The sequence below is a fragment of the Clupea harengus genome, chromosome 12 (assembly GCF_900700415.2).
Source record: "Clupea harengus chromosome 12, Ch_v2.0.2, whole genome shotgun sequence".
NCBI lineage: Eukaryota > Metazoa > Chordata > Actinopteri > Clupeiformes > Clupeidae > Clupea > Clupea harengus.
In genome coordinates this window covers 18,123,532-18,136,065 of record NC_045163.1, presented here as the reverse complement: position 1 = coordinate 18,136,065, position 12,534 = coordinate 18,123,532, and the positions used below count along the sequence as shown (strand labels likewise).

Below are 12,534 nucleotides of genomic sequence, written 5' to 3'. Positions count from 1 at the left end.
GGTGAACCATTGTGGAGCTATAATAATGCTATATCACTTTCTAGCATACATAACAACATAGAATTCATCCTTGGGGGACCCGACATAATAAAAGACTATTATATTATATTATAATATATTAACATGACACATAGCATGCAAGCGATGCCCATTTAGGCAGGATATGAACTGGCCCAAGGCTGTACCATAGTGGCCTCCTCATTCCTTTTCAGAAGGGTAAGTGTCTGGATGAAGGAGAGTGGCGGCCACAGTGGTTGAATGTTTTGTGTGAATATGTTGCAGGGTATGCCTGGTGCCACTGGACCACAGGGAGCTGAAGGAAAGCCTGGTACACAGGTTCCCATTCTATATTCTAATACCATGATTACTGCTTGCACTGTTGGATTTTTGTGATGCCCACTTCTGAAATGCATAAGAGTCACGTTCATTATGACGTATCATACACACATTTGTGAAGAAATGCAGTGGGACAGTATGTTTGCTGGGCATTTTGAATTGACAACTAGCATTTCCCTCTCCAAATAATTGATATGTATATGGTTATACAGTACCAGTCAGAAGTTTGGACACACCCTCCGAACGGGAAGGTGTGCCCAAACTTTTGACTGGTACTGTACATATGTTCATTATGCATTATATGGCTTTGTAGGTTTTGTTCAAAAGGACCCTAATTGAACTAGTGTAAAGACATTCAATATAGATGTTCAATAGAAGATGTTCAATTTGACAATATCAAGTTCCTATTCCCTGACTGTAATTTACCGTTGATAAAACATGTATCCCCATGTAAAGATAAAATGTGATGCCTTGTTTCAAAGTTGTACAATGTGTGTTCCAGTCAGGCCACTATTACCCAGCAGGGGGCAGACTGACATTTGTGGATCTTTTTTAACAGTAACAGCCAAACTGAAATTAAACAAATGTGTGTTGTAAATGATGCTGTCAGTTGCGCAGTTTATTCACTCATGATGAAAATACAGCTTCATTAATTGCAAATTAAAACTGTTCATGCCTATCAGCACGAGCCTCAATTAGCTTCAAATAACCGGTAATGGTGTATGGATGGTTGGATGGTGACGGTGGACTATTTGTTCTTGTGCTCTCTCTCTTGCTCTCCCAGGGTCCCCAGGGGGTGGCTGGCCAAGCAGGCCATAAAGGTGTCCCGGTGAGTAAGAGTAAAAAAACATTTTGGATTGGAACAATGAGCAATTGAACAATTGGATTTGGCATGTGTTTTCTGGAAGTGCCTGCGCAGTCCTGTGATCGACATGGTGATTTGAGTTCATCGGCTGGAACTGGCAGATCTGCAGACTGTTGGCAGCCTTGTGAGCAAAATGCATCAGCCAGTCTGTGATGCTTAATGGCCAGGCCTACTGAGGCTTAAACAAAGCTAAAGGTAGCAAATCAGAACGCAGTCAAAATAATCAAAAGGAACAGCGCCTCTAAACCATTGCATTGCGTTTTGGAGGTTAAGATGGAGACATTGCTTCAGTTAAAAATAGCTTTCTGAACCCTGCTTCTAGGGCGAGGTAGGCTTTAGTCTGATACTATTACTATCAAGTTGTTCCAGCTCTGCATTAGGAGAACAAGTGCACAGTCTTATTAGAGAGCTGATGAGTTGCTCACTCTGCTCCACCTTTCTCCAAGATTGTTGAAATCTATAATCATCATCATTATTCTGTCAAATTATTTCAAATAGCTTTATTGGCATGACTGTATGAATGTATAGTGTTGCCAAAGCATACGTTATATTAAAAACAACAACAACAACAACAAAGAAACAACAGAGAAACAACCACAATGTACTCACTATCTCTCAGGTCATGGCAGGCTGTGACAAACTGAGCAGCCATAGGCTCCAAGTATTACAGTATACTCAGCCATAGGCTCCAAGTATTACAGTATCCTCAGCCATAGGCTCTACGTATTACAGTATACTCAGCCATAGGCTCCAAATATTACAGTATACTCAGTTTGCCCATGCTATTCAGTGAATAGAAATCTGGAATTATATGTTAGAATTTCGTAAAATAGTGGGCTCTTTCTTTATTGATTTTTTTCACAATGAAGGAGAAAGTGCATCTCTCTCTCTCTCTCTCTCTCTCTCTCTCTCTCTCTCTCTCTCTCCCTCTCTCCTCCTATTGCTATTCCTCCCGCTATCTTGCCCTCACCATCATTTTTCTCTTCTTGTCCTCCGTCCATCCCTATGTTGCAGGGATTTCTCGGTGGTGCAGGGAAGCCTGGGCAGGATGGAACCCCTGGACCTACTGTTAGTATAACACTCAAAAACACAGCAACACACACACACACACACACACACACACACACACACACACACACACACACACACACTCAAAAACACAGCAACACACACACACGCACACACATACACGCACACACACACACTTGAAGGTGGTATGATCGGTTAGTATAACACTCAAAAACACAGCAACACACACACATACACGCACGCACACACACTTGAAGGTGGTATGATCTGTTAGTGTGACACTCAGAAACACACACACACACACACACACACACTTGAAGGTGGTATGATCTGTTAGTGTGACACTCAGAAACACACACACACACGCACACACACACACACACACACACACACACTTGAAGGTGGTATGATACTGTCATTGCCCCTGCTGCTTAGACAGAGTTTGCTGTTTGGATGTTGGTGATTATGTGCTGGGAAACAGAAAGTCCTGCTGCCTTATAGAAACAAAAGAAAAACACACACGCCTGCACACACGCGCGCGCACACACACACACACACACACACAATCACAAGCATGCACACACTGTCTGTTTCACTCTATTTCTAATTCAGTCCCTCTCTCTCATTCCTTTTCCTCTATCGACTTTGAGGTCAACAACAGTCTGAAAGAATTAAACCCCAGATTTTTTGTCTTAAAGTTGTTGTAAGATATAGACCGACATTTTCTTTCCCATGCTGTCTGTTCAGCGACTGAGCAAATATGTGACCTGTTTACTGAATGAGAAACTCTAAAATCTTGATGAAGAAGAGAATATCCAGAGCAGGATTTCAGATTAATATTTAAAGTTCTCCATTGTGTGTTCTGTAAAAGGCAATGGTTTACAAACACTTCAAAACTGAGCATAGAGATGAGAGTTTAATAATCTTCTCACTTTAAATGTAGGTCTCGGTCAATTTAGTACGCTTAATAAGTAATAGTGCAAATGTGGCTGCTGTCTCTTTAGGGGCCTCCTGGCAATGACGGACCCTTGGGCAGCCCTGGGCCAGCAGGAGACAGGGTGAGTTGGGATGGCCCTACGGCGCTATTAAAGTCTGTGTGAGGGAATATGTCTCATGAAAGGGCAGATTATATGGCCTTAACCATGGTTGAAATGTAAATGTGTACCACTGGTTAATTGAGATTCTCAAATGGAATGTGTGTGTGTGTCTGTGTCTGTGTGTCTGTCTGCCTGTGTGTGTGTGTGTGTGTGTGTGTGTGTGTGTGTGTGTGTGTGTGTGTGTGTGTGAGAGAGTGTCTTTGTGTGTGTGTGTCTGTGTGTCTGTGTGTATGCAAATCTCTAAATGTGTGTGTAGGGCTTTACAGGGAAGCCCGGTGCAGAAGGACCCCAGGGCCCTGTAGGCATGTATGTAAGTGATTCTCCTGCAGACCCCATCCTCCCCATGCCATCACTGATATCTGGGTGGCAGCACTCACATTCATGTCTGCCTGTGTCTGTGTGTCTGCCTGTGTGTAATTCTTTGTGTCCCTTCACTCTAAGGGTTTCCCAGGGAATGTAGGCGTGCGGGGCAGCCCGGGATCCATGGGAGAAATGGTAAATATTCCATATGTCAGTAAACATATCTACGTAATCGTCACCAACCTTCTAGTCTGATCTTTTGCTGATAGAGGGGAAAATAAAGTTTAAAGCCTGTTGCCAGCAAGCTAAAGCAGTTTCATTACACCACCAGATCTCTCTCACTCGTACATTCAGCTGGAGGAATCGTTTGCTAGTCACGTCCTTAGTGTCGCGGAGCTGTCGCAGTTGGTTTTATTTATCAGCCGTGGTCGTTTGTTATTCTGAAAACAGTTTCAGCATCATTTGAGGCAATATGAGTTAGAGTGCAGCGAAAAAAAGGTCAGAAACTCATTATTGCAGTGGATGAATGCAGATAGCAGTGCTGTTGCCGTGTCTGGGTGTTTACTCGACCCCGATAGGTGAGGTTTGCTTGTTCGTGAGATGCACTGTGGATCATTGCCCCTTCTGGGCACCTGCTGCGTGGTTGGATCAACAGGTGGCATGGCCGTTGTGATCCTTTATGGTCCCTTTGGAAGTGGGCCAGAGAGAGGTGAAACACCGTAGTCAGTGGCCAGTCAGTGTCCATCAAAGGAGGCAGGTGGTGGCATTTCACACACAGGTCAACAGAGGGCTTGTGGACCACAGTGGACCACACACAGGTTCAATACACAGTAGTACACAACTAAGAAAAGGATGAGGCATGCCCACCTACACTCTCACACACACAAGAGTTCATAAGCATGTATGTGATGTGAAGTGAATGAGTCGTGAAATGTACTCTGTCCTGATGGGATGTTGCTATCTTTTCTATCTGTTTTAAGGGTGAGCCTGGTGTAAAAGGACTACAAGGACCCATTGGGATGCGTGGGATGCCAGTAAGTATGTGTGTGTGTGTGTTTGAGTGTGTCTGTGTGTCTGTATGTGTGTGATACAGTCTCCTTTACCTTTGTGCACATGTGTGCTGGCATTGCATCATATTTCAAAGAATCTTTCTGTGTTATGCATGAGGAAGTGTGTGTGTGTGTGTGTGTGTGTGTGTGTGTGTGTGTGTGTGTGTGTGTGTGTGTGTGTGTGTGTGTGTGTGCGCGGGTGTGTGTGTGTCTGTGTGTCTGTATGTGTGTGATGCAGTCTCCTTTACATTTGTGCACATGTGTGCTGGCATTGCTTAATTTTTTAAACCATCTTTCTGTGCTATACATGAAAAAGTGTGTGTGTGTCTGTGCATACATGCATGTGTGTGTTTTGTAAATATCCTTTACTCTATCATTAATGATATTGATGATTATGTTTGTGCGTATGTTTTTGTGTCTGTGTGTCTAGTCTTTTGTTGTCATAAGGGGACCAGTACTACTTTCCCATTCAGTTTGTATTATGTCTGTCTGTCTGAGGTTCTGGCAGAATATGGCAGAGCAGTAAATCTGCACAAACACAGGCCTCTAATCCTGCACAGAAACACAGGGATCTGCACCAAAGCCAAGAGAGAGCGCCCCAATATTGAGAGCATTTCCCTCAAAGAGACCCTCAGCTTGCTCCCAGAGAGATTAATATAGTCTTCTCCCTCGTACATCAACGTTTTGGGAAGTACTGCAAATGATGAAAATCCAATGGAAGAGATTGCAAGAGTCTTTGAACCCACAGTGGAGTTCTCCTCTATTTAACCTCTCCTGCACGCCCCTCCCTGATGGATGGTTGATAGGTAGTTGATTCAGTGTTGCCTCAACCCGGCCGGCTCATTCTCTGTCAACAGAGCATATTGCTATTTTATTTATTCATGATGTTTACAACTCTGTCTTTTTTCTGCAGGGTTTACCAGGGCCAGTCGGTGAGTCAGGCCTTCAAGGACCCCAGGTAATGGATAAGTGGAGATATTGCAAACTGCATCATTGTAGCCTATCCAGATCATATAGGCTTCTTATTTTATGTGTGAACTCTCATCATAGTCTGAAAGGAACCAATAGTCCTGCGGAAGGACCACTCACATCAGTGTGCTGTTCCATCCACAGTCCAAGTGCTAATTGCTAGCTTTACTATAACAATGCACTGCGTCACTACAGTATTGTGAACAGATACAGTACAGATGTGTTGGTCCATTTGATACACAGGAAATGGAGGGGGTCTGTGGTACTGCAGGCTTTTTACTTGCCTTTGGGGCTTTGAGGGTTCAATTTGTACTCTTTTGACATGTACACGCTGTGTACTGTGGCTCTGTGGCGATGTACTCTTTAAGCAAGTAATTGCTGCACTTTGCTGCTACATATTGATTCATTCAACTGTGAATTTACCATGAATTCCTGTATTCAGATGCATTTTTGTTCTTACCCATGGTTAGGGTCGACAAGGTGATGATGGAGCCAGGGGAGAACATGGCCCACTGGTGAGTATCACAGAATAGCAGCACACACAATAGAATGCCTCAGAATATCAACACACACCTCGTGGTGTAGAACAAGAACAGGTAGATTTACGTCTAGTGCACAGCCTGATTTTTTCAGACCTTATCAATTTGTTCTGAATATGAACTTACCAGGGAGGAGGTTCAGTGGCTTCACTACAAAGGGAAAACATCTGGGAAGTAAAGTATTTGGGGTCCTACTTGTGCGTCTCTTCCAGGGACATCCAGGACCACAGGGCTCAGGCGGACCACCTGGAAAACCTGGACCCAGAGGAAGCAAAGGGCCGCCGGGACCCCCTGGCCCAGATGGGCAACCAGGAGTAATAGTATGTGGAGATTGAGTACAGGGTCCTCAAAGGCCAAAAATGCTGACCTCATATTCCAACTTGGAAATCGAAGATATTGCGTCCCTCAAAAATGATTTGATTGCTTTGATAAATTCAAACCCAATTGAGGATTTGCAGTGGAAGGTTCTGTGTGGTACCCATGTTTGTCACCTTTGTAAAATCTCATCCTCCATCCCTCAGGGACTGACTGGGGCTGATGGGCTGATAGGACCTGCTGGTGAGAGAGGGGTGATGGTGAGTGCACTTACTAAGGTTGGTCCTTTACCTAAACTGCAAATCTTGAACTGATCGAGTTAACCACTAGTCTCTCTGTAATCTGCAATGTCACAGGGATCCGTGGGACCTCCTGGTGATGAAGGTGCTGTCGGATTGGAAGGACAACAGGTGGGTTTGGCCATTATTTTGTGTGAACGTTTGGGAGTATCCGTTCTTGTTTTTTGTTTGGCTAAGTATGAAAATGCTATAACTATGTTAGCACTTCACAAGATCATTGCATCAGTATGCCCCTCTATTTTTGAAGATTGAAAATATGACAGCTGTAGTACATCAACACATGACACCACAGCAGTCACTGGACTCCACACTGGATAAAAATGATCACACAGAGATCTATATGAAACGAACAGCTATTCAACTCACCACTTAAGAGGCTGGTAAAATATCAGTTTTTTGACACCTCTGTCTCTGCTGTAGGGAAACCCAGGTTCCACAGGCGTGGAGGGCCCACCAGGAAGAAAGGGCGATCAGGTGACTGCATGGACTTATCCTGCATTTTATGTCAAACCCTTTGTCTTCTCATTGTTATACTGTATGTTGAATATGGCACCTTTAGGCTATTAGGAAAATCAGGGCACAATTAAGGGAATTCAGTAGTTCAGTACTGCATACTGTCTATTTTGTGTTTAGCCATTTAGCTGACTTTAACAACTTTGTACATGTGTAGTTTTGGAACATATAGTGTGGCTTCTCCTTTATGCACTTTTCTCATCTCTGATACTGTAATGCACCGTCACCAGGGTGACAAAGGGCCCTGTGGAAAGCCTGGCACTCCTAGCCTCAAAGGGGTCGTCGGGGCTCACGGTGATAAGGGATTGTCTGGACCTCCAGGGCCTGACGGCAAAGAGGTGAGTGTCCCTCAAATTGCACACAAATGCATGCACTGGCACTTATATGCAGACACACAACAGTGGCTGTTCATGTAGTAACAGGAGTGCTATTATTATATATTAGTGTTAATATATAACTACTTAATCTTTGTGTCACACAGGGAGATGTTGGTAGTCCCGGTGAGGCCGGTGACCCAGGCCCTAAAGGAGAAAAGGTCAGTATGGTATTTTATCATCTGTAAATACTGGGAAACTACACTATTTACTGTATTTGTAATAGCCACCACGAATTGTAGTCTGGTAAACCACTAAGGGGTTTGTGTCAGTGTTTTGAATCTATACCAAATACCGTATATAACCTTCACTGTGGTTGAGGTAAGTGTGTGTTGTGTTGGTGTTGTGTCTGAGGTAAGTGTGTGTTGTGTTCTGTGTTGTGGCTGAGGTAAGTGTGTGTTGTGTTCTGTGTTGTGGCTGAGGTAAGTGTGTGTTGTGTGTTGTGTCTGAGGTAAGTGTGTGTTGTGTGTTGTGTCTTGAGATAAGTGTGTGTTGTGTCTGGTCCTCTGCAGGGTGATGTTGGGCCAAGGGGCTTCTCTGGGATAGAGGGTCCCTGGGGTGACTCAGGGGAGAGGGGTGAGAAAGCACAGGCTGGAGACAAGGGTCACTTCGGCCTCCTGGTAAGAATAATGGAAAGAGGAATATGCTTTTGTGATGTGTTATTCAGTGCTTGACAGTAGGGATATTTATTTCATTCTGAAGACATTCGAGAACATTGAACAGTGGCAGTAAAGAGTGGACAGAATCCCAATGCAATTAATGACATTAAATTCCACTTGAACACAAACATGGGAGAGAGTTCACTTGATTTATTGGTTGTTATGATGGATTGGATCAAATCTGTTTGTTTTGTTTTTCAGGGAGAGCCAGGTCTAATGGGTGGACTAGGTCCAGCAGGACTGAGAGGCCTGATGGTAGATGCTTTCTTAAAATAATGATTTAAAATTATATCAAACATCTTGATGACGCGCACGTAATATATCATACTGTTCCCTCCACTTGGAGCTGACTAATGAGAGTGATCTATGCAAATGTAAATATCTGAAGATCACCGGGTCTCAAGTGCATTTTCTGTATTCTTAGAACTTTTTTTGTTTGTTTGCGCCTCTTCTCTCCAGGGATTTCCAGGTCCTCGTGGACTAGCAGGGCCTGACGGACCTCCAGGACCAAAGGTTTCTGTTCCAGTTCAGATGACAATGTTTATTCAAATCTATATAATTTGAGGGAAATGTATTGCACTGCTCAGAAAGATGTTATTCACTTATCCAGTGTAGTCTGTGTGTGCATCTTTTGAGAGATACATAGATATAATGCATGATACTGATTACCCTACACAGGGAGAGACCGGCCCTGTTGGAGATATTGGTCTTCCTGGAGATCCAGGACCTCAGGTAATGGTTCAGGTCATTGACAGTCACGGTTGTGGTTGTATATCTATCCTTTTTATACCCTAATTGATGTTCATCTTGAGTCTAATGTAGTGAAATGAGCCACTGCATCATTGTACCAGTATGAAAGTAATGTAGGGATTGATTGTGTTCTGATGTAGGGAGTAGCAGGACCAGCAGGGGTCAGAGGTGACCGTGGGAAACCAGGGCCTGAGGTCAGACTTCCTGATAATTATTTTACACAAAGGGATTCTTCTGTGATTTAAGTCTAAAGTTTATTGTCAACATTTCTTTTTAAAATGTGAATGAGTGCACCAGTAACTCTGGGGTCTGTTCTGCAGGGTAAAACAGGACGCCCTGGTCCTCAGGGAGATTTGGGGCCCCCAGGACCTCCAGGGCCCGTTGGGGAGAAAGGAGATCCAGGATCACCTGGAGAGGAAGGAGAACAGGTACAGAACACTTTGAGCAAATGGAGTGATCAAACTGTAGATTGATGTTTTCCTCTTCAAGTTTGGTGCGCTCCTTAGATTCTATCAGGAGTGTTTATGGAATGACTGAATAGTACTAAAGCCTTATCTCATTTTCTCTAAAAATGGTCAGACATTGCATTCTGTCATAAAAATGTATGATTGTAAAACAACATGACGTACTTGCAGGGGCATGCTATACCTATTAATGGAACCTGATGGTTCTGTGAAGATCTGCTGTAATGGGCGGTTTTGATTTACGCATGAATACGTCATCATAAGAGTCTAATGCTCTGAAAAGCTAAAGAACTGAAAATATCTGACTTTTTCCCATCAGGGTCCAGAAGGTCTTCCAGGCATTCAGGGCCCTCCAGCACTACCAGGCATACAGGTATGTTGTTGGGGCTCACCTGTGTTGTGCTCTCTTTTTAAATATTTATATATATTTCATTACCATTTAAAATGTATATATGTATATACACATCTTCTCGCTGCAAATCAAACTACTCTCAAATGTGTATATATATATGGGGGGGGGGGGGTATATGATAGAGAGGGTTTTATATTTACGATACAAAAAACAGAACATTAAAACATACTTTATAAACTAGCTTTATAAACTCCAGTCTGATGGTGATGATGCACCAGGTTCTTAATCCACTGCTTCTTCCCCTCTATTGCCTAAATTATCAGGGATTCCCCGGAGAGCCAGGAGCTCGAGGAGCAGCAGGAGAGCCAGGAGCTCAAGTGAGTATGGCAGAGGAGTTGGGAGGAGAAGCCATGTGACCCCTCTCACACAGGACCGTGGCTATCACTTACATGATCGTGGGAACCCATGCTCTCCTTCTGAGAGGGAGCCAGACAGGAATCAGATGGGGATTAGTGATCATACCATTCGTTACTTTCTGTTTATGAAAGATGTTTTGCTGACATGTTTGGACTTGAGGTTGCATCTAAATTACCTGATTTAGATGCTGCACATTGACATAGTCAGCCCCAACAGAGTATTTTGAATATTAAGCACTCTACTTACAATTCCCTAAACTGTGTGAGTGGTAAGCAATTGCTATACTAGCAGGACTGAATGGTTGTTGAGAAGTTGTTAATGCATTTCTGTTCTCTGTATATACAATATCTGCTTATAATCTTGGGTGTAATAGAGGGAGAAGAAGCACTCAAATCATACAAAATCTAACCACCACTGCAATGAAACTGACAGGCCAAATCACTTTTCTGAAATGACCAGCCCCTGTCCTTCTACTTTATTCAGTGGTTCAGGGGTGTTTATTCAAGGTTAAAACCCTAATTTAAAATCAGCTAGAGCAGCCTTGAGGATCTCATTAGGGGCTCTGTTTAGTAGTCAGTGCAGATGCTGCGTACTTGTTGTAATTCCCTCTGTGGCACAGCACATTACACTCTCTGGTTTAAACTAAACTACGCATGAGTTATGATGGTGCCGTTACTCCCCCAGGGGCTGATGGGTAAACCAGGATCAGGAGGACGACACGGCCAGGAAGGAGAAAAGGTAAAGGTCACTTCAGGACGTCTCTCAGTCCGGTCCGTATACTGTTCTTCTTCCTTTCAGTTAGAGATCGAACACGCAGACTACTCTTAATCTCTTTGCTCAAACCTTGGATCATGGGAACCTCTCAGGTTGACAGGAGCATGGCTGAAGTTCAATAGAGCGAGACAGTCTTGCCGATTTAAGTTTGTTTTGATTTGCAGGGAGAAGAAGGCCTCCCTGGACCACCTGGAAAGACAGGTTTCAATGGAAGGCCGGTATGAAGTTTATGAATTTATTTACCTTTAGTATTTTGTGCTGTGGATTATGTCTTGACTTCTTGATCTTTTCTGTCCTTCAGGGAAAGCGAGGCAAGGCTGGTTTAAGGGCTTTAAGAGGCAAACGAGGAGGAAAGGTAGATATTAAACATGCTAGACCCCTTTGTTGGGCTCCCTGTATGGAATAATTGTTGTTGTTTATTTGAAATTGAGAAAATCTGCCTCTTAATATTGAGTTTCCAAATGTCAAGTGGATATAAGATGGACAACAGGTGCATATATTGAAATGAATGACTTATACAGGCCTAGTGGGACTCAAGCCGCAACTGCTTCCCCACCTTTGCTGGTTTATCTAAATCTAAAAAGGAGATTTCCTCCACAGCTGTTAAGTCACGATGTGTTGTTTGTAGGCTGAAATGCTACCTTAACTTAATGCCACTTCATTAACTTAAAAGATCAGTTACATTAGGAGAGCTTTCCTGTTTCCTCATGCTTTAAAGGTTACAAAGTTAAAAAAAATAACGTTTTCTCCATGTGCAGATTTTTGGCAGCTGGCCAACATTAGCAGACCAGAATATGATCATTTTTATTCTTGTTATTTCCCTCCTGACTCTCTTGTGTCACCACTCCTGCAGGGCGAAATTGGAGAGAGAGGATTGGTTGGTCCTCAAGGATGGGGCGGGTCCATCGTGAGTAAACACTAATAACTTAATAATTGACTGCTTTTTGCATTTTTTTCTTTCAAATTTCTCTTCTGTTAGTAGCCTATTTGGCCCCACTTTAGATAAAGTGGCATTAGGCACCATGTACATATATTACCTTAGTGCATGCAGTGATATACTTTGGGTGGTGATTAAGATGTATTGGTTTAGGGTTTCATTGGGTAACATGTAATACTAAATGCACATACATCAAAAGAAAATGGCTTGAGCCAATGGCTTTATCTTACCTAAGCACAATGTAAGAAGTACACTTATATGAAGTGGGACAGAAGTTAAGCTAATTGATAGCTAAAAAGATAACATTGTAAAGATAGCATGCCTCTGGGTAAATCTACCTGTTAGTCTGATTGAGTGTCAAACTGTCTTTTTTTTTCTTGTGCCAGGGAGTCCCTGGCCTACGCGGAGAGAAAGGAGACGATGGCCCAAAGGCAGATGAGGTACAGTGTGACTCCGCACTTTACATCTTGTATTGCAGTCAATGCGTTTGTCCTTA

General features: G+C 43.2%; 2 protein-coding genes and 1 long non-coding RNA gene across 3 annotated transcripts; all 3 read left to right on the top strand.

Moving 5' to 3' along the window:
- The first annotated feature begins 4,626 nt into the window (after nt 1-4,626).
- On the top strand, nt 4,627-6,149 carry LOC122133363. Its single transcript, XR_006152713.1, has 3 exons — nt 4,627-4,661; nt 5,590-5,634; nt 6,116-6,149. It is a non-coding gene; the product is annotated as an uncharacterized LOC122133363 (long non-coding RNA).
- Nucleotides 6,150-6,300: 151 nt separating this feature from the next.
- LOC116222891 (collagen alpha-1(I) chain-like) lies at nt 6,301-8,908 on the top strand. The gene is made up of 9 exons (XM_042709431.1): nt 6,301-6,504; nt 6,706-6,759; nt 6,856-6,909; nt 7,219-7,272; nt 7,542-7,649; nt 7,793-7,846; nt 8,198-8,305; nt 8,546-8,599; nt 8,804-8,908. Exons 1-9 carry the CDS (start codon nt 6,301-6,303, stop codon nt 8,906-8,908), a joined length of 795 nt encoding a protein of 264 aa, XP_042565365.1.
- An 87-nt stretch (nt 8,909-8,995) lies between these two features.
- LOC105912640 (collagen alpha-2(IX) chain-like) lies at nt 8,996-12,023 on the top strand. The gene is made up of 9 exons (XM_031577974.1): nt 8,996-9,076; nt 9,235-9,288; nt 9,415-9,522; nt 9,878-9,931; nt 10,234-10,287; nt 11,012-11,065; nt 11,266-11,319; nt 11,403-11,456; nt 11,955-12,023. Exons 1-9 carry the CDS (start codon nt 8,996-8,998, stop codon nt 12,021-12,023), a joined length of 582 nt encoding a protein of 193 aa, XP_031433834.1.
- Nucleotides 12,024-12,534: the final 511 nt, after the last annotated feature.